Source organism: Symphalangus syndactylus, chromosome 23 (genome assembly GCF_028878055.3).
Source record: "Symphalangus syndactylus isolate Jambi chromosome 23, NHGRI_mSymSyn1-v2.1_pri, whole genome shotgun sequence".
NCBI classification, from domain to species: Eukaryota; Metazoa; Chordata; class Mammalia; order Primates; family Hylobatidae; genus Symphalangus; species Symphalangus syndactylus.
The window spans coordinates 53,245,148-53,268,042 of record NC_072445.2 but is presented as its reverse complement, the minus strand read 5'-3'; the positions used below and the strand labels follow the sequence as shown (position 1 = coordinate 53,268,042).

At 39.6% G+C, this 22,895-nt stretch overlaps 1 protein-coding gene across 13 annotated transcripts in view; it reads right to left on the bottom strand.

The window, feature by feature from the left end:
• The window catches only part of NUP153 (nucleoporin 153), a 105,456-nt gene that overhangs the window by 36,524 nt on the left and 46,037 nt on the right, over positions 1–22,895 (bottom strand). For 6 of the 13 annotated variants that reach the window (XM_063632217.1, XM_063632219.1, XM_063632218.1 and 3 more), the window contains 6 exons: positions 19,471–19,587; positions 19,334–19,378; positions 19,018–19,071; positions 15,278–15,424; positions 12,073–12,125; positions 11,705–11,831 (listed from right to left, as the gene is read on the bottom strand). In XM_063632217.1, the coding sequence (XP_063488287.1) occupies positions 11,705–11,831; positions 12,073–12,125; positions 15,278–15,424; positions 19,018–19,071; positions 19,334–19,378; positions 19,471–19,587 (543 nt within the window). Of the gene's footprint in view, positions 1–1,630; positions 1,724–11,704; positions 11,832–12,072; positions 12,126–15,277; positions 15,425–19,017; positions 19,072–19,333; positions 19,379–19,470; positions 19,588–22,895 lie in introns of all 13 variants that reach the window. The other 7 variants (XM_063632220.1, XM_063632221.1, XM_063632222.1 and 4 more) reach the window with 2 other exon arrangements.

The following is a 22,895-nucleotide window of genomic DNA, read 5'->3' as shown; positions in this document are numbered from 1 at the left end:
GAGGACACTTGGAAGATGGGAAGGGCACTGAGTGAGCTTCCTGTTCTTTTCATGAGTTGGTGCCACTGAATACCTGAAGTTCTGAGAGAAAACAGCAAACCTGTTAACTGAACAATCAGCCAGAAAAGGAGGTGAGATACAGAAATGAAGAGCCACAGCAAGGGAACCTCAAAGTCTATATATATAAGCCACCCAAATCTCTGGTGGACCTGTAAACTACACAGCTGTAAGGCAGACTCCAAGCTGCCAAATAAAACTAAAAAGTTTCAGCTGCTGCCTACCACAGGGGAGACAGAATGAGTTCGGAGAAGTCCATTGCCAGCTTAAATAATTTGAATACTTCAAATGGATGCAGTTTATTGTAAATAAATCACACCTCAATAAAACTGATCCAAAAGCCCAAAGCAAAATAAAGACACTTCCAGATAAAACTAAGAATCTACTTCTATAAAACCTGCTCTACAAGCTCTTCAGGCTGAAAGGAAATGTTACCAAATGGAAATTCAGATTTCAGAAAGACATGAGGAATATGTGAGCAAACAAAAACTTTTTTCTCTTAATTTCTTTAAAATATATTTAACTACATAAAGCAAAAAGTACACATTGAATTTGCAGCCTCTCCAGATGTAATACAAGTAAGTACAGCATAAATGCCAGGGAAGACAGGTAGTAAATCTAACTACACAGCTGCAATCTTGTTATTTTTATAGGATGTGGTATGAAAGTAACATAAAGTAATTGAAAAACATTATGGAAGACACAGAAATCCCAAGAGGAACCACTAAATAATGCAAAAGAGGGAGAGTTAAAAATCTAACAAATAAATTAAAATGACTTGTAACCCTAGCACTTTGGGAGGCCGAGGCAGGACAGCTTGAGGCCTAGAGTTCGAGACCAGTCTGGGCAACACAGCAAGACCCCATCTCTATAAAAACTAAACAAACAAAAAACTAGCCAGGTGCAGTGGCATGCCTGTAGTCCCAGTACCTGGGAGGCTGAGGTGGGAGAATGAGCTGAGTCCAGGAGTTCGAGGCTGTAGTGGGCCATGACTGTGCCACTGCACTCCATCCTGGGTGACAGCAAGAACCCATCTCAAAAAACAAAAACAAAACCAATAAAAACAGAATTCTAATAATAAATATTAAATAATTAAATAATAAATATTCCCTTAACCCCCAAATGGCAGTTTTCAAAAGCAACAACAGAAAACAGTGGATCAATGATAGCCCTCATTCCAACCATATCAAAAATTATATTAACTATAAATGGATTTGGTGTTCCAATTAAAAGACAGAAAATGGACAGAAAGGTAAAACTCAGTTATATGCTGTTTACCTGAGACCTACTTTAAATATAAATATGGACAGGCTCAAAGTATATGAATGGAAAAAGATATGCCCTGAAATGACTAAGCATAAGAAGGCTTATTCCAGTAAGAAAAGTGGCTGTATTAATACCAAAGTAGATTTCAAGACAAAAAATATTTCCAAAAGTTTCTTTAAAAAGGACACTTAATAATATTAAAAGGACAAATCACTATGGAGCCATAAAATAAATGTAAAGTGTATGCTCTCATGAGGGCTTCAAAATACATGAAACAAAAATTGAGGTTAGGCATGGTAGCGCATGCCTGTAATCTCAGTACTTTGAGAGGCCAAGATGGGATGATCGCTTGAGCGCAGGAGTTCGAGATCAGCCTGGGCAATACAGTGAGACCTTGTCTCTACAAATAATTTTAAAAATTGGCAAGGTATGGTGGCACATGCCTGTGGTCCCAGCTACTTGGGAGGCTCAGGTGGCCACGCCACTGCACTCCAGCCTGGGTGACAGAGTGACATCTCATCTCAAAAATAAATAAATAAATAAATAAATAACCAAGGGGATAAGACAAATTCACCAAATAAAAGCTGGCAATTTTAACCCCCATCTCTCAATAATGTAACAGGCTAACCATACCCTCCCTCCCCATGAAAAATGAATAAGAACAAAGATCTAATACTATCAGCTTACTTCTATAGATCACTATACCCAACAACTACAGAATATATTTTCTTTAAGAATTATCAAGCAGACCATACACTGAACTATAAAACAAGTCTCAATACATTTCAAAACACTGAAGTCATAATCTCAATCTTTTTCTAATCACAATGAAATTAAATTAGAAATCAATACCCTCCCCCTAAATATTTGGAAATTCAATGCATTTCTAAATAATCCATGGGTCAAATACAAAAATCAAAAGAAATTAGAAAAACTATAAAAGCAAAATTACAACGCTTCTAGAAGCAAGCACAGGAAACTACCTTTGTAGCCTGGGGATAGGCAAAATTTTCTTAGGACACAAAGAAGAATAAAAATATTAGAAAAAAAAATCCAGGCTTCATAAAATTTAGAACATCTGCCAATCAAAAGATATCATTAAGAAAATGAATGGGCAAGCCAGACTGGGAAAAAAATATTTGTTAAGAAATATATCTGACAAAGTACCTAGGTCCAGAATTTATAAAGACCCCCTAAAACTCAGTAAGAAGACAACTGGCTGGGCGCGGTGGCTCACGGCCTGTAATCCCAGCACTTTGGGAGGCCAAGACAGGTGGATCACCTAAGGTCAGGAGTTCAAGACCAGCCTGACCAACATGGTGAAACCTATCTCTACTAAAAATACAAAAAAAAATTAGCTGGGCGTGGTGGTGCACACCTGTAATCCCAGCTACTAGGGAGACTGAAGTAGGAGAATCACTTGAACCCACAAGGCAGAGGTTGCGGTGAGCTGAGACCACGCCATTGCACTCCAGCCTGGGCAACAAGAGCAACATTGTCTCAATGTAAAAAAAAAAAGAAGAAGAAAGAAGAAGAAGAAAGGAGGAGGAGGAGGAGGAAGACGACGACGAAGAAGACGAAGACGAAGAAGACGAAGACGAAGACGAAGAAGACGAAGACGAAGACGACGAAGAAGACGACGACGAAGAAGACGAAGAAGAAGACGAAGACGAAGAAGAAGAAGACAATCCAATTCTTACAAGGGCAAAATAACTGAACAGAATGGCCAGGCGCAGTGGCTCACGCCTGTAATCCTAGCACTTTGGTAGGCCGAGGCGGGTGGACTGCCTGAGCTCAGGAGTTTGAGACCAGCCTGGACAACATGGTGAAACCTTGTCTCTAATGAAATATAAAAAATTAGCCGGGCATGGCAGTGTCCGCCTGTAATCCCAGCTACTTGGGAGGCTGAGACGGAAGAGTTGCTTGAACCTGGGAGGCAGAGGCTGCAGTGAGCCAAGATCGTGCCACCGCACTCCAGCCTGGGCGACAGAGCGAGACTCCATCTCAAAAAAAAAAAACTCAACAGACACCTCACAAAAAAAGATACACAAATGGCCAATAAGCACATAAAAAACAACACCATATTATTAATCATCAAGGAAATGCAAATTAAAATGACAATGAGATACCACCACACACAAACCAGAATGACTAAAATTTAAAAGATGACTATCAACCATTGGTAAGGATACAAACTAAATAAAATGTTCATACACTGCTGAGAGGGATATAAAATGGCACACTTTGGAAAACAGTACGACAGCTCCTTAGAAAGTTATAAACATACAACTTAACACCTCTTCTTCCAGGTATTTACCCCAGAGAAATAAATTTATTTACAAAAAGACCTGAACAAGAATGTTCCTAGTAGCTTTACTCACAATAGCTAGGGACAAAAGGATACGTAGTGAGTAACTATATGAAGCTGCAGAACAAGTGAAACCAATACATGGTAGAAAAAATGAGAACAGTGATTGCCTCTGGGGTAGGAGGTGACAACTGACTGAGAAGGACAAATCAAATTTCTAGGATGATAGAAATATTCAATCTCTTGATAGGGGCTTGCATTACACAGATGTAAGCATTTGTCAAATTTATTAAATGGCACACCTAAGAATTTAACATTTCACTATATGTCAATTTTGCTATGTTATAAAAAGAACAACAAATATTTAACTCTACTTCATTCTATGTATGCTGACATATTTGGGGGCAAAATGTACTAATGTCTTCAACTATCTTTAAAATGCACCAAAAAAAAAAAAAAAAAAAAGATGGACACGTAAAATTTTTTTTTTTTGATAAAGCAAATGTAACACAAAATGTTGGAATCTAACTGCTACTGTGTGTGTCCACTGCACAGTTCTTTCAACATTTCATGTTTGAAATTTGTCATAATCAACTGAAGGAGGAGGAGCAAACAGAAGATGCATCTGGCAATTTTTGTAGGGAAGCTTCTCTTCTCTGTCCAACCTCCAGCGTAGAACCCTAAAAACATCAACTAGATAATCTACTCTCTCATGCCAACTCCTTAAGGCACACACTTGTCCACACTGGTTCCTTATATTACTGACCTTGAACCAATTCTTTTTTTTTTTTTTTGAGACGGAGTTTCGATCTTGTTGCCCGGGCCAGAGTGCAGTGGTACGATCTTGGCTCACTGCAACCTCCACCTTCTGGTTTCAACCGATTCTCCTGCCTCAGCCTCCCAAGTATCTGGGACTACAGGCGCCTGCCACTACGCCTGGCTAATTTTTGTATTTTTAGTACAGACAGGGTTTCACCATGTTGGCCAGGCTGGTCTCGAATTCCTGACCTCACGATCCGCCCACCTTAGCCTCCGAAAGTGCTGGGATTACAGGCGTGAACCACCGCGCCCGGCTGACCTTGAACCAATTCTATCATTTGATTTCTACTCCCCCAAATTTTGACTTAGTAGATAAGTGGGTCCCACTAATCTAAGAGGAAAAAAAAAAGCCAAGAATTCTGCTAACTTGATGCTTAGAGACATCTCAAGTAGAATACACATTTCACAATTCACTATCTAATACCTTTGTAATATCCTTACATGGGTTATCTCATATGAGATAGATACTATTGTTACATATGAAGAAACTGAGGCAGGGAGATATATGGCATAATACCATACAGCTATTAAGTGGCAGAAATCTTACAGACATGAAGACAATATTTATTCTTATTTCCATTTTACAGATAAAAAAACTGAGGAGGTACACAAGAGGTTAATTTGACCAAGGTCATCCAGCTAGTAAGTGGCAGGATTGTACAAGACAAGAGCAAGCAATTAAGTCTCTCCAAACTCAAGTCTTCTTATATACTGCTACATGTTTTGTACCAATGAGCTTTATAGTAACACACATAAAAAAACTCATGGATTGGTAGGACAGTAAAAGCAAAAGGCCAATATATTTAATGACTACAATCCTTGCATATTTTAGAATCTAGGATAAGGCGAAAGGTAAAAGATCATTCCAAATGGGTAATTTTACACACAGAGTTCTATTAACCTGAATTTAATGGATCAGAATACATCCATTCCTGCTAAATAGCAACACTATCTGAAATCAGTTAGCATAATGTGTTTATATTTCATTAAAACTAAATCTCTTCCATTTGACTCTTCCAAAGGCCCATGAAAATGCCGCCCCAGAAAAATAACTTTAATCTTATTATTACTTTTTTTTTTTTTTTAGACAAAGTCTCAATCTGTCACCCAGGCAGGAGTACAGTGGTGCAATCTCAGCTCACTGCAACCTCCCCCTCCCAGGTTCAAGAGATTCTTCTGCCTCAGCTTCCCAAGTAGCTGGGATTACATGTGCCCGCCATCACACCTGGCTAATTTTTGTATTTTTAGTAGAGACGGGGTTTCACCATGTTGGCCAGGCTGGTCTCGAACTCCTGACCTCAGGTGATCTGCCGGCCTCAGCCTTCCCAAAGTGCTGGGATTACAGGTGTGAGCCACCGTGACCAGACAATCTTTTAATTTTTTACCAAAAATTACCACTAATTATAACTGAACAAAGAAACGATTCATGGTCTGAACATATCTGACATCTGATACAAACAAGCAGCACTGCATTCAAAATAACTATAGAATTGTGTATCCAAACCTATTCTATATAGATATAAAACACAAGGTGAGGCTGGGTGCAGTGCTTCACCCCCACAATCCCAGCCCTTTGGGAGGCCAAGGTGGGTGGATCTCTTGAGGTCAGGAGTTTGAGACCAGCCTGGCCAACATGGTGAAACCCCATCTATACTAACAATACAAAATTTAGCTGGGCATGGTGGCATATGCTTGTAATCCCAGCTACTCAGGAGGCTGAGGCAGGAGAATTGCTTGAACTCAGGAGGTGGAGGTTGCAGTGAGCCGAGATTGCGCCACTGCACTCCACCCCGGGAGACAGAGGAAGACCTTGCCAAATAAATAAATAAACAAACAAACCACAAGGTGGGCAGAAAGTTTGGGGCCAACATCATATTAGTACCTCTTTCCTCAGAAATGTGGACATTGTAACTTCAGGGTGGAACAGAGCCAGTGATGGGAAGGACTGGGTGAAGAATCCTGTGACGCAAAATTGGCAGTTGGCCAGAATGAAGAGAAGGGGCCCAAAGAGGGGAGGAGGTGATATAGACATGAGTGAAGAGGAGTTTTTTTTTTTTTTTTTTTTTTAAAGACAGAGTCTCCCTAGCTGGGGTGATCCTCCCACTTCAGCCTCCCTGGTAGCTGGGACCACAGGCGCTAACCACCATGCCTGGTTAATTTTTGTTATTTTTTTTGTACACATGGGGTTTTGCCATTTTGCTCAGGCTAATCTCAAACTCCTGGGCTCAAGCGATCCTCCCAACTTAGCTGGCACCAGGTATTTGAAGAAAGGAAAGCTTTACTTAGACAACCAACAAGGAAGACAGGAGTCCAGCTCAAATCTGTCTCCCTGCAAATTGGCCTTAAGGTAGTATGTTTATTAGGAAAGGTTTAGGGGGTAGATTCTGGGGAAGGAAAGAGGAGGTCTGAAAAGTCCTTGGGAGTGCACAGTTGTCTCTTCATGCCTCTTTATGGGCCACATGTGCAAATTCTGGGACAGTTAGAACGAAATGTGGAAATTTGGGCTGTGATGTCAGCAAGCTCAGTCTGCACAGACTCTAGTTGGTCATATTAGTTCCAGGCAATTTCAGTCAATTTTGTTATCTTACAAGTGGAGAAGGCTTTAGCAAGCTGTTTCTTATCTGCCATCTTGTAAGTTCAAGAATACCTGTTAGCCACTGAGTTCTTTAATTCTTTGGAGCATGGCTTCATCTTCGGCTTCAGTTTTTAAAGATAAAAGTTCCGAGATTTTAGGCTGAAGCTCAGGTTGATTATCTATAGCTTAGTTTTGGCTGTTTTGCAGATACATGTTTGGTGTGACTTTGCTGTACTGAACAGTTTACTAATATTAATAATATTTTGCTCTTATTTGTCCGGTATACTAAAAATTGTATTCTGGCTGGGCACAGTGACTCACACCTGTAATCCCAGCACTTTGGGAAGCAAGGCGGGTGGGGATCACTTAAGGCCAGGAGTTCGAGACTAACCTGGACAACATGGCAAAACCCCGTCTCTACTAAAAAAAATTAAAAATTTAAAAAAAGCCAGCCTTGGTGGTGCATGCCTATAATCCCAGCTACTTGGGAGGCTGGGACATGAGAATCACTTGAACTCAGGAGGTGGAGGTTGCCGTGAGCCAAGATCATGCACTCCGGCCTTGGCAACAAATAGAGTGAGACCCTGTCTCAAAAAAAACAAAACGAAACCTGGTGCCATGGTATTGGCTTCTGTGCTCATCAGGCAGTAAGGGAAATGAGCAATATCTATACAATGCATCATCTGGCAAACAAAGCCAAGCTGTATTTTCCTCATACAGAGAGAGATAAACTTCACAAAACATGCCACAGATTTTACCAGGAAATGTAAAAACTTGTCAAAAAAATAAGCTCATGCTATATGAATCAGATATTAGGTTGGTGCAAACGTTAATTGCAGTTTTGCATTACAACAATTTGCCACTTGATAATTGGAATACATTCTTAAATGTGGTTACATTATACATCATTTTAATGCAAATTTCTCACTTTATGTTTTTTTAGCTGATTACTACTTGCTGTTTATTTTATATTATTTTAGACTGTGGAAATGATGTTAGACAAAAGGCAAGTTCGAGTGATTTTCTTATTCGAGTTCAAAATGGGTTGTAAAGCAGCAAAGACAACTCGCCAACATCAACAACGCATTTGGCCCAGAGCTGCTAATGAACTTACAGTGCAGTAGTGGTTCAAGAAGTTTTGCAAAGGAGGCTGGGCATGATGGCTCACGCCTACAATCCCAGCACTTTGGGAGGCTGAGCCAGGCGGATCACTTGTCAAGAGTTTAAGACCAGCCTGGTCAACATGGTGAAACCCTGTCTCCGCTAAAAATACAAAAAATTAGCTGGGCCTGTGGCACACGCCTGTAATCACAGTTACTTGGGAGGCTGAGGCAGGAAAATAGCTTGAACCCAGGAGGCAGAGGCTGCAGTGAGCTGAGATCATGCTACTGCACTCCAGCCTGGGCCACAGAGCAAGACTGTCTCAAAACAGAAACAAAACAAAACAAAACACCCAAAGCAGCACACAATAACAACAAAAAACAAAGTTTGCAAAGTAGACGAGAGCCTTGAAGATGAGAAGCGTACTGGCCAGCCACTGGAAGTTGACAATGACCAGTCACTGGAAGTTGACAAGGACCAATTGGAGAGCAATCATCAAAGCTGATCCTCTTAAACTACACAAGAAGTTGCCAAAGAACTCAACATTAGCCATTCTATGGTCATTCGCCATTTGAAGAAAATTGGAAAGGTGAAAAAGCTCAATAAGTGGGTGTCTCGTGAGCTGAGTGAAAATAAAAAAAATTGTTTTGAAGTGTCATCTTCTCCTATTCTATGCAACAACAATAAACCATTTCTCAGATTGAGACATGAGACAAAAAGTGGATTTTATACGATAACTGGTGATGACCAGCTCAGTGGGTGAACCAAGAAGAAGCTTCAAAGCACTTTCCAAAGCCAAACTTGCACCAAAAAAAGGCCATGGTCACTGTCTGGTGGTCTGCTGCCGGTCTAATCCACTACAGCTTTAAGAATCCCAGCGAAACCACTACATCTGAGAAGTCTTCTCAGCAAATCAATGAGATGCACCAAAAACTGCAATGTCTGCAGCTGGCACTGGTCAACACAAAGGGCCTACTTCTTCTCCACAACAACACCTGATGGCACACTGCACAACCAACGCTTCAAAAGTTGAAGGAATTGGCTACAAAGTTTTGCCTCATCCGCCATATTCACCTGACCTCTCGCCAACTGACTATCACTTCTTGAAGCATCTCGAAAACTTTTTGCAGGGAGAACACTTCCACAACAGCGGGATGCAGAAAATGCTTTCCAAGAGCTTGTTGAATCCCAAAGCACAGATTTTTGTGCTATAGGAATAAGCAAATTTATTTCTCGTTGGCAAAAATGTGTTGATTGTAATGGCTCCTGTTTTGTTCAATAAAGATGTGTTTGAGCCTAGTTATAATGATTTAAAATTCATGGTCCAAAACCCCAATTACTTTTGTACCAACCTAATAAATTCCTTATTTACACAAGGTAAGACAGCCCATTTCTTTTGTTTTTGTTTTGTTTTGTTTTTGAGACAGAGTCTCACTCTGTTGCCAGGCTGGAGTACAGTGGTACAATCTTGCCTCACTGCAACCTCCACCTCCGGGGTTCAAGTGATTCTCCTGCCTCAGCCTCCCGAGTAGCTGGGACTACAAGCATGCGCCATCACACCCAGCTAATTTTTGTATTTCTAGTAAAGACGGGGTTTCGTCATGTTGGCCAGGATGGTCTCGATCTCTTGACCTCGTGATCTGCCCGCCTTGGCCTCCCAAAGTGCTGGGATTACAGGCGTGAGCCACCGTGCCCAGCCGCCAACTCGGTTCTTAAATATAATTAATAAAGAGCTTTAATGACAAAAGAAAATTGGTTTGCTACAAAACCTACAAAATTTATATACTGTTCGTATGATCAATGGCATTCAAGATATTTCCTTTCCAGATAATGACATACAGTAATACATTCCCCCCCTTCACAACACTCTAGTAGAGTGAGAAACAGAGACTAAAGGAAAGACAGAGCCTCCAGACCAGCAATAGAGCCAAGTCTACTAACATAATCCCAAGTCTCATTACAAGTCAATTTATATGGAAGATAGTGAAAACTGCCAAGGAGGTCGTAATTGTGGTGAGCTACAGTACTGCTAACTAGGAAAAGCAGAGATAAAAAGAAAGCAAGGCATCCCACTCCAAGCCTGCAGAGCAAAACACCAATAGGCATGAAGAAATCTAAGACATCCAACAACTTCAACCAAAACATGATTTTGTTTCTGTCAACATAAACAGAAAAAGCATGTTTAAAAAGCTAAAAATATACTCCTAAAACTCATGGGTGAATGAGGGAGTCACTGGTGACATTTTAATTAGAAACAAATGACAAATGCAAGGACTATGTATCACAACTCATATGGTTAAGCTAGGCTGAAATGCATTCATAATACAACTAAAATGAGACTTGCATTCAACTTAAAGTAGTTAGAAAAAAGAGCAATATATAGACAGAAACGTTAATGTAACCAATCTTAAATCTGTCCCTATCTTTCCCAAACATTTATGGTCAGAATATATAGAGAACTCTTTCTAATAATAAATTATATATATATACACATACATATTTCTTAATAGACATATAAGAAATTATATATATATCCCCACAGGAAATAACCCCATAGGAAAAAAATGGATCAAGAGAAAACTCAAATGTCCAAAAAACACACAAAAGGATGCCCCAAGATCTATCTATTGTCATATGGTGGAAATGTTGAACTGCAAAACTATCTTGAAGAGAAAACATGGCAACATCTAATGCAGCAGCAGATGTGGATCATCCTCTATAATCCAAAAATTCCATTCCTAGATAAATACTCTAGAGAAAATACTGCACGCGTGCAGACAGAAAAGTGCATATTCACTTTAATGTGTATTAGAAATCTACCAAAATGTATCCTGATGGCAGAATGGATTATGGTATATCTTCAAACTGGATAAATATATAAGCAGTGAAATTAAAAAACTTACAGTTACCTTTCACAATACAACATCAAAAAAGGAGAAACAGGCAAGCAAGAAGAAGACAGGCAGGGCATGGTGGCTCACACCTGTAATCCCAGCACTTTGTGAGGCCAAGGCAGGTGGATCACTTGATGTGAGGAGTTCGACCCAGCCTGGCCAACATGGTGAAACCCCATCTCTACTAAAAATACAAAAATTAGCCAGGTGTGGTGGCAAATGCCTATAGTCCCAGCTACCTGCGTGGCTGAGGCACAGGAATCGCTTGAACCCAGGAGGCAGAGGTTGCAGTGAGCCGAGATTGTGCCACTGCACTCCAGCCTGAGTGACAGAGCAAGACTATATCTTAAAAAAAGAATACATATAGTATTAATCCTATTTATGAACTTATTTACATATGTTTTACAAACAGACAAAACTATACAGTAATACCAAGGGTCAAATAATTTGAACTGCAGTTCCCTTATTTGAAAAAGTATGGGTAGTTTTGTTTTGTTCTATGATACCCATGAAATTTAACGTACTAGATTAGGTTTTCAGCATACATTTTGAAAGAACTGATTCAATGGCAGATTAATTTTGCTCTGGGTCTCTTCAAACCCCACCCCTACAGGTCTCCCTTTACCACCACCACACCAATGCTTTTTAAATAAACCTCAAGAGTATATGAGTATACAACCCTACCTCCTCCTCCGGAGGTTTAGAAGCAACAAAGCGTGTTCTTTCTCGTCTCATCTTGCCACCTCCACCACCTACTCCAGAAGATAAACCATTGGCTGCAGGCAAACTGAAATTTGGATATGAAAAGCCACTGGCAAATAAAAAGAAAATTAAAACAATTGATATATTATTGTGGTCCATAACTTGTTAACTAGAACCGCTAACAAGTAAAAAAAAAAAAAAATACAGCTGAACGTGATTCTAAAATCTTAGATTTCTTTATATAAAGTTTCTGTTCTTTGATGTTAATCTTCAAAAAGGTACATGTAAATCAAATACAGACCTTACAAGTTAAATATAAAGAAGTATAGCTGTATAAGAAATGACAGTACCTTTCTCGTTGTTCTCTATTTTGTCCGGGTGTCATATTTTTTTCATATCCAGTCTGCAGGGGAAATACACACATATTTACGTTTGCTTATTTGTTGTAATTTTCTTAGTACCACCTTGCTTCCTATTAATTTTAATATTTAGAATCAGGAATTTGATGGCTTTTTAGTTAATGTATCCTGAAATTTGAAATTAGACCCTGCCTTCTGAATGGTAACCAAGAGTTACAGTGAGATTATATATAAAAAATGTCAGTGAGCACAACCATTATTTTAACAAAATGGTAGTATATAGACAATACACTCACTAACCTAACCACAAAATTACTTTTACTTATCCCTCTTTTTGTCCTGTTAATTGTGCAACCAAATATACAAAGATATTCCTTTCGAAATAGCTCCCTACAACTTAAAGAATTAATACTTCCACTGAAAGGAATCAAGACTTCTTGGAAAAATGGCTGATTACAGGGCTGGGGCAGGAAATGCATGTGATGAGCCTGAATTATCTTATAATATCAAAAACCAATTAAGTGCTCAAAAAGATACAGGCAAGAATCATCAATAATGCTAACACTAGTGGCTTAAAAGAATATAATTGGGAAGTTTCCTTCCCACAAGATACTTATTCATTACGAAAGGTAAAATAGTAATTTTATAGTAGAGCATCCTCACAGACCCACTTTATGTAATAACCACACTGCCAGGAATGGGACAAACTGGTAGCCTGTGCCTTCTGAACAGTGAGAACAGCTTAGCAAACTCCCTCAATGGTCTTCACTGCCAAAAGCACATAACTGAAATCTAATCATGAGGAAACATCAGACAATCATAAAACTGCAGAACATTCTACAAAATAATTGGCTTCTATACTTCAAAATTATCAATATTGTGAAACACAAAACAAGAACAAAAAACAAAAGGAACTGTTCTAGACTAAAGGAGATGAAGAGACATGACAACTAAATGCAAGACATGATGTTAGAATTTTTTCTTTTGGGCCAAGTGACAACATGTAAATAGAATCTGTAGATTACAGTGTTGTGCCAATGTTAAGTTTCTGGGTTTGACTACTGTTATGCATTATGTAAGGGAACTCCTTGTTTATAAGAACACAGAGAAAAAGAGCAAATGTAGTAAAATGTGAAGTTCATGAAATTTTTCTTGCAAATCTGTAAAAGTCCAATATTATGCTAAAAAAAAATACACACACACACACACACACAGAGAGAGATATACATTTTTTGAGTCAGGGTCTTAGACTCTGTCACTCAAGCGAGGGTGCAGTGGTGCAATCATAGTTCACTTTAGCCTTGAACTCCTGGGCTCTCACATGATTCTCCTACCTCAGCCTCCTGCCTTGCTTGGATTACAGACACACATCACCACATCTGGCTAAATTTTTTTATTTCTTCTAGAGACAAGGTCTCGCTATGGTGCCTGGGCTAGTCTTGAACTCCTGGCCTCAAGTGATCCTTCTGCCTGAGCCTCTCAAAGCACTGGGATTACAGGCATAAGCCACCATGATCACCCTGTGTTCAAAATATTTTTCAAAATTTTAATGTTAACTTAAAAGTATGGAGGGAGATAAAGCAAATATGACAAAATGTTAATGACTGGTGAATCAACATAAAGAAGTACATGGCAAATCACTGTACTAATGTTTCTAAGTTTCAACGTTTTCAATAAATTGAGTTGTTAGAAATGAGATAAAATATAAGTAAAGGCATAAACAATAAGGTGTTAAGTAAACAAAATAAACACAAGTTAAATGACACAAAAAACCAGACAAACCCAGATTATGGGACATTTTATAAGACAACTGGCCTGGTCTCTTCAAAAACCTATGATCCAGCAATTCTATTTCTAGCTATAAACCCAAGAGAAATAAAAACATGTCCACACACACACACAAAAAAAACTTATACATAAATGTTGATAGAAGCATTATTCATTACAGCCAAAAAGTAAAAACCACCCCAATGTCCTTCAACTGATTAATGGATAAAACAAAATCTAGTATATCCATACAATGAAATATCTACAAAATCTAGTATATCCTTACAATGAAATATTATTCAGCCATAAAAAGGGAAAAAATGAAGAAGTACTGATACATACTACAACGCGAATGAACTTGAAAACATTATGCTAAGTGGCTACTAATGGGTATGGGTATGATTTCGATGGGTGGGAGAGATGGTAATACAAATGTTCTAAAATTTACCATTATGATGGCTTAACAGTTGAACAACTCACAGACACCACTTTATTTATAAAGTGTTTTCCAAACATGCTAAAACCAATGAATTGAAAACTTTAAATAGGAGAATTGTATGATATGTGAATTATCTCAAGAAACAGAAACCAATGTGGCCAGGGTGAGGGTTTGAGATCTGGAAAAACAAAACCAAAAGTAGTATCTGAACCTTGCTCGAGTCCTGGTTCAAAAAAGCAATTATGAAAAACATTTCAATATGGACTGGATATTAGATAATTTTAAGGAATTAGAATTTTCTTAGATGGGATAATACAGGACAAAGTACTTAGGAGACGCATATCAAAGTACTTAGGGTTCAAAAGATAATGTCTGAAATTTACTTTCAGATAGTTCAACACGAAAGAAACAGATTAAAGCAAATCCGGCAAAATTATTTAACCTAAACAATGAGTACATGCTAGAGTTTATTAGTCAACAATAACTTAAGATCTGATCAACGTAGCGGCCAGGCGCGGTGGCTCACATCTGTAATCCCAGCACTCTGGGAGGCCAAGGCAGGTGGGTCACTTGAGGTCAGGAGTTTGAGACCAGCCTGGTCAACATAGTGAAATCCTGTCTCTACTAAAAATACAAAAATTAGCTTGGTGAGGTGGCACACGCCTGTAGTCCCAGCTATTCGGGGGGCTGAAGCAGGAGAATCACTTGAACCTGGGAGGCAGAGGTTGCAGTGAGCTGAGACCATGCCATTGCACTCCACCCCTGGCGACAGAGTGAGACTCCGTCTCAAAAAAAAAAAAAAAAAAAAAAAAAAAGATTTGATCAAGGTGACAGCTATTTTAAAAGCATACCAATTCATAATCATCACTAATTCACAACCTTTATGTGTTAAACAGTTGCTAGAATACAATGGTAGTTATATTTTACATTATTTAGTCTTACTTATTCTAATCAATATTCAAAGACTGGTAGAAATATACATATACTCACACTGCACTTTTTATCTATTCTTTGATTAGTCTTCCTGAATTCACCAGAAGGAGTCAGAGATGGTTTAAAATAAACACTTCGATTTGTTGCTATGGAAAGTGGCTTTGGGGTCACAAGTCTCTGAACAGGAGGACACTGAGAATCCACCTTACAGGTAAACAGAAATCAGACATTTATTTTCATATAAATCAATGATTCATATCTAAATTTTGACAATAGCTAATGTGACCTAAAGACCATGAGTATTTCCTAGAGAAATATACAGTAGATACAAACAAATAAGAAGAAAAACTGATAATAATGGAACCTAAGGTATGTATCTATTCATATACATATGTACATAAATATACACACATATAATTCTAAAATGGCTTCATGGATACACTATATTTCATTCCAGACTTAATGACTTTTCACACACATGCATGCATACAAAATGAACTATATTCAAAACAGCACTACAGATCAAAGCATTTACAGAGTTTTGTTTTTGTTTTTTAAGAGACGGACTCCTGCTCTGTCATCTAGACCACGGCTCACTGTAGCTGAGACCTAGGTGATCCTCCCACCATAGCCTTCTGTGTAGACAGGCGTGCACCACCGTACCTGGCTAATTTTTTTGGTATTTTTTTGTAGAGATAGGGTCTCGCCATGTTGCCCAGGCTGGTCTCGAACTCCTGGACTCAAGCAATCTGCCTGCCTCAACCTCCCGAAGTGCTGAGATTACAGACATGAGGCACCTCGCTTGGCTTTTTTTTTTTTTTTTTTTTTTTTTTTTTTTTAATGGAGACTAGGTCTTGCTATGTTGCCCAGGCTGATCTCAAACTTCTGGGCTCAAGTAATCCTTCCGCCTCAGCCTCTCAAAGAGTGCTGGGATTACAGGCATGAGCCACTGCACCTGGCCCAGAGTGAATTGTAAATGCATGAACTAAAATGTACTTTTGTCACATTTTCCCTGAATTACTGTCCATAGTTTTTGAGCTGCAAATAAGATATTTTAAAACTAGCTATGGGCCAGGCGTGGTGGCTCACGCCTGTAATCCCAGCAATGTGGGAGGCCGAGGCAGGTGGATCATTTGAAGTCAGGAGTTCGAGACCAGCCTGGCCAACATGGTGAAAACGTCTCTACTAAAAATCTAAAAATTAGCCAGGCGTGGCGGCATGCGCCTGTAATCCTGGCTGTTCAGGAGGTTGACACAGGAGAATCGTTTGAACCCGGGAGGCAGAGGTTTCAATGAGCCGAGATTGTGCCACCGCACTCCAGCCTGGGAGACAGAGCAAGAGTCAGTCTCCAAACAAACAAAAAAACTAGCTATGAAAATATTTTAACTCCCAAAAATGTGACCAAATCCTTCTCCAAGTTATTTCCCCCATTGTTATTTAAACACCAAATCAAACCAAAAATCTTACAATGTAAGTCTAAATGGTAAATCACTGTTAAGACTTCCAAACTGTAAAATGAACTCAATTTATTATATAAGTACACCAAGTGTTTTGTTAACAACAGTCCTTTGCTAAACTGAAACATAGTAAAAATCCTGTTGGTATAAAACCACTATAAAGCCAAAAGCTTCTAACTCTGTCCAAAGACTGTAATCCTATGAATAAGGTCCTTTCATTCAGCAGCAGCTGTGAACAACATTGGTTTCCAGGGCAAAGCCTCTGTATGGTTACTAACTCTTCCCTAAAACCTCTTCGCAAATGTGACCTTACATACAACTCAATAAGAGAGTCTATTTTGTAGACTATTCTGGTAACATCTGTGAAACATGAGCTACGATACTGTATTCTTAGCACCCATTAATAAACTTTTATGGATACGATACTCAACCATTAGTAAAACTGTTATTGATAAGAACTTACATTATGACATAATTTTAAAATTTCACCTCTTATTATAAAATAACCTGATATAAATGAGGGGTTGAGAAAAGCTAGTAGCTTAAATTAATCCCATCATAGAAACTACTAATAGATTCCTTCTTGCCTAATTGCAAATGTCTAGGTAATTCTAAAAATTGAGAAGCAACACTCTTCCAATAAAAAGTTCAATATTAGCCTTCTTTGCATCAGAATTTCATTACAGATAATAATTTATCAATATCTTAGTCACTGCAATTAATTCATAAAATTATAATTTACATAATTACTTTTGAGGAACTTGGTATTATAAGAAATGCTTTCAAAAGAAAAATCCAGGCCAGGCACGGTGGCTCACGCCTGTAATCCCAGCACTTTGGGAGGCCAAGGCGGGCGGATCACGAGGTCAGGAGATCAAGACTACCCTGGCTAATACGGTGAAACCCCATCTCTACTAAAAATACAAAAAATCGGCCAGGCATGGTGGCAGGCGCCTGTAGTCTCAGCCAGCTGGGAGGCTGAGGCAGGATAACTGCTTGAGCCCGGGAGGTGGAGGTTGCAGTGAGCCGAGACTGTGCCACTGCACACTCCAGCCTGGGCGACAGAGCAAGATGCTGCCTCAAAAAGAAAAAAAAAAAAAAAAAAAAAAAGAAAAATCCAACAGTCTGCTTTCCCTGAAGGATGCTTAACCAGCTATAAATAAACTAACAAAAGATACCTCTTTAACCCAAACTATCAAACATTGTATTTTTTTTCCCACAGTAACCTCCAAAGTTAATTTTAAGCAAATAGGATATACTAAAAGGGCAGCAAGATATAATGATCAACAGTATTTTGTTTGGCTGATGAGAGATCCGCCTAACTGAAATTCTACTACACACAATAGATTTCACAAAATTTTGGTTAGGTTAATGAGGAAAGTATACAAAGATGATGATGTGTAATGAGGACTTTAGTTTACTGAATTTTTTTTTTTTTTTTTTTTTTGAGATAGAGTCTCACTTTGTCTCCCAGGCTGGAGTGCAGTGGCGTGACCTTGGCTCGCTGCACCCTCCGCCTCCCGGGTTCAAGTGATTCTCCTGCCTCAGCCTCCGGAGTAGCTGAGATTACAGGTGTGCACCACCACACCTGGCTAATTTTTTTTGTATTTTTAGTAGAGACAGGGTTTCACCATGTTGTCCAGGCTGATTTTGAACTCCTGACCTCAAATGATCCACTGGCCTGGGCCTCCCAAAGTGCTGGGATTACAGGCGTAAGCCACTGCACCTGGCCGATCACTCCTATTTTTATTTATCAAAAGGTAACAGTAAGCCATAAAGTCTGTCAAGATCCTGAAGATGGAAATGCTGAATAGCTCTCCCCCCTCCAAAAAAAAATTGGATGAGTATCTACCACATATACAATACTCTCCTGAGGCCTGCAGAAGAGAGTAAAATGTCCAAGTAGAAGAATATTATTTTTCAGGGTCAGGCACAGTTGCTCACACCTTAGTCCCAGCACTTTGGGAGGCCATGGCAGGCAGACTACCTGAGCTCAGGAGTTTGAGACCAGTCTGGCCAAAACGGTGAAACCCTATCTCTACTAAAAATACAAAAATTAGCAGGGCATGATGGCGTGTGCCTGTAATCTCAGTTACTAGGGAGGCTGGGGCACGAGAATTGCTTGAACCTGGGAGCCACAGGTTGCAGTGAGCCAAGATGGTGCCACTTTACACCAGTCTGCATGATAGAGTGAGACTAAGACTCAAAAAACAAAAAAAGACTATTATTTTTCAAACATGTTCCCTAATGTCTAAACTAAATCCAATTTGTATACTTGTGAACTTTAAACACAACAAAATTGCAGACAGTTTAAATAACTAAATGCTAAAGAAGTTTTACCTTTTCTCTTTTGGCCTGAAAATCTGTGATATCTATCCCACTCCTATCAAGAGGCTGAAAAAAAAAATACTATTAGAATAGATGGGGAGTTATGAATAATACCTTTTTTTTTTTTTTTTTGAGACAGAGTCTCACTCTGTCGCCCAGGCTGGAGTGCAGTGGCGCGATCTTGACTCACTGCAACCTCTGCCTCCCAAGTTCAAGCGATTCTCCTGCCTCAGCCTCCCAAGTAGCTGGGACTACAGGCGTGCACCACCACACCCGGCTAACTTTTGTATGAACAATATTTTTTAAAAAGGTTTAAATCTCAACTTACAGAATTCAGTGGAGAAGAAACAATGGATGGAATTCTTTTTGCATCCTGTTAATGTTGAAAAAATAACAAAATTAAGATTTTTCAATAATATCAAGTTTTGTTACACTCCTGTATTAATTGTGATTTTAAAAATTTACCGCTAAAGGGCTTGACATCTTCTCTAAAGACTGCAATATTCGCCGAGCTGTTGAACTGGTCACACCATAAGATTGTGCACTGAGTTGCTTAGCTTTCATTTGTCTTCTAACTGGTGCCTGTAAAGTAAACCCTATATTATTTGTTGCAACATAAAATCTAAGGCACATATTTCATGCAGTGAAAATATTTACAAGATAAATATTTACAAGATAGAATGGATGTCCAAAGTAAAACAGGATTTAATGCGTTAACAGCAATTTATCTTTGGGTGGTATCATTAAAAGTTCAATTTTTTTCTTTATGCCTTAACTGGAAATCCAATTCTCTGAGAAATTACCTTTACAATAACAAAAGAATGATAAGACAGCATGCACCATTCTAAAGAAAAGTATGGGCCAGGCACGGTGGCTCATGTCTGTAATCCCAGCACTTTGGAAGGCAGAGGTGGGTGGATCACCTGAGGTCAGTAGTTCAAGACCAGCCTGGCCAACATGGTGAAACCCCGTCCCTACTAAAAATACAAAAATTAGCTGGATGTGCTGGCGGGCGCCTGCAATCCCAACTACTCAGGAGGCTGAGGCAGAAGAATCGCTTAAACCCAGGAGGTGAAGGCTGCAGTGGGCTGAGATTGCACCACTGCACTCCAGCCTGGGCAACAGAGCGAAACTTAGTCTCCAAAAAAAAAAAAAAAAACTATAGGACTCAAAACTAGCAGTAAGACAGTAAGCACATATCCTACACTTAAGACTATTCTATGACTCACAGGCTTATATTATTTTAACTTCTACTAACATGCTGAACTATTTTAACTATTTTTTTCTTTTTTTCCTTATTTTTTTTTATTTATCTTTTTCTTTAGACGGAGCCTCGCACTGTCACCCAGGCCAGAGTGCAGTGGCGCGATCTTGGCTCACTGCAAGCTCCACCTGCCAGGTTCACGCCATTCTCCTGCCTCAGCCCCCCGAGTAGCTGGGACTACAAGCACCCGCCACCGCGCCCGGCTAATTTTTTTGTATTTTTAGTAGAGACAGGGTTTCACCGTGTTAGCCAGGATGGTGTCGATCTCCTGACCTCGTGATCCGCCCACCTTGGGCTCCCAAAGTGCTGGGATTACCGGCGTAAGCCACTGCGCCTGGCCTTTTTGAGAGAGGGTGTCGCCCTGCTACCCAGGCTGAAGTGTTGTGGCATAATCATAGCTCGCTGCAGCCTCAAACTCCTGGACTCAAGTGATCCTTCCATCTTGGCCTCCCAAAGTTCTAGGATTACAGGCATGAGTCACCATGTCCAGCCTATTTTGACTTTTAAAAAAAATTTGCCGGGCGAAATATTTGCCAGGCACAGAGGCTCACGCCTGTAATCTCAGCACTCTGGGAGGTGTGAGGAGGGCGGACTGCCTGAGCTCAGGAGTTCAAGACCAGCCTGGGCAACACGGTGAAATCCCGTCTGTATTAAAATATAAAAAATTAGCCGAGCGTGGCCGTGTGTGCCTGTAGTCCCAGCTACTCAAGAGGCTGAGGCAGGAGAACTGCTTTGAACCCAGGAGGTAGAGGTTGTGGTGAGCCGAGACTGCACCACTCTACTCCAGCCTGGGCAACAGAGCAAGACTCTGTCTCAAAAAAAAAAAAAAAAAAAAAAAAAAAATTAAAGAGTACTACACGCTAGCTTAAGCTTTAAAAAAAGCTCTCTACGTACTTACACCATTCTGTTAATCCCTTCGTTAATAACAGAATACTGTCCTGTACCAACACTCAGAAATAAGTCTCATAATTACTGTTAATTATATATGGGAGAATAATCAGGAAAGCAAGTACGACATCTAAAAACAAGACAAAAATCTTCAAATATAGGCATTTCATAGTCACTGCTGCCAATATATGTATATAAATACAACTGACTTTTGTGTATTGACCTTGTATCCTGTGACCCTGTTAAACTCGCTTATTAGCTGTGGTAGCTTTTTTTGTATTTTCTTTGGATTTTTCTATGTAGATAAGCATGTTATCTGTGTACAGGAATAATATTACAGGAATAATACCCTTTCCAATCTGCATGTCTTGATTTTTGTGTCTACTGCACTGGCTAGCACCTGCAGTATGATGTTAAACAGTAGCAGTGATAGCAGACATCCTTGCTTGCTTCCTCATACCATTAAGTATGATGCCAGATGATTTTTCTGTGAATGCACTTTATCAGGTAGAAGGATCTCAACTATACCTAGGTTTGTTCGAAAATTTTTATCATGACTAAATGTTGGATTTTTAAAAAATATTTTATATATCTATAGAGATGTTCATGTAGTACTCTTTAGATTGTTTACATAGTAAATCTCATTAATTTTTTTTTATTTTTTTTTTTTAGACAAGAGTCTCAGTCTGTTGCCCAGGCTGGAGTGCGGTGGCGCAATCTCGGCTCACTGCAACCTCCGCCTCCCAGGTTCAAACGATTCTCCTGCCTCAGCCTCCCAAGTAGCTGGGATTACAGGCACATGAAACTGCAACCGGCTAATTTTTGTATTTTTTTTTTTTTTTTTTTTTGAGGCGGAGTCTTGCTCTGTCGCCCAGGCTGGAGTGCAGTGGCGCAATCTCGGCTCACTGCAAGCTCCGCCTCCCGGGTTCACGCCATTCTCCTGCCTCAGCCTCTCCGAGTAGCTGGGACTACAGGCGCCCGCCACCACGCCCGGCTAATTTTTTGTATTTTTTTAGTGGAGACGGGGTTTCACTGTGGTCTCGATCTCCTGACCTCGTGATCCGCCCGCCTCGGCCTCCCAAAGTGCTGGGATTACAAGCGTGAGCCACCGCGCCCGGCCTAATTTTTGTATTTTTAATAGAGACAGGGTTTCACCATGTTGGCCAGGCTTGTCTCGAACTCCTGACCTCAGGTGATCTAAGGCCTTCCAAGGTGCTGGGATTACAGGCATGAGCCACCACACCCAGTCTAATCCCATTAATTTTCATATGTTGAGTCAACCTTGCCTTCCCAGGATAAACCCCACTTGATCATGATGCAGTTTCCTTTTTAAATTTGTTGGATTCCATTTACAAATATTTTTGTTGAGAAGGTTTGTGTCTATAATTCATGAGAAATAATAGTCTGTTGCTGTCTTCTAATGTCTTTGTCTGATTTTCGTCTTGGGGTAATAACGTTGGCCTCATAAAAGGTACTGGGAAGTGTTCCCTACTCTCCTACTATACATGAGTTTGTGTAGAATTGGTATTATTTCTTTCTTAAATGTTTGGTAGGATTCACCAGGGAAGCTATCTGAGCCTGAAGCTTCTTTGCTGGAACGTATTTTAAATTATGAACTCAATTCATTGAAAAGATAAAACTATTCAGGCTACATATTCTTGACTAATACCAAATAACAAAAGTCTAACAAATAAGTCTAACAAAGTATGTTCAAAATCTGTATGCTGAACACTACAAA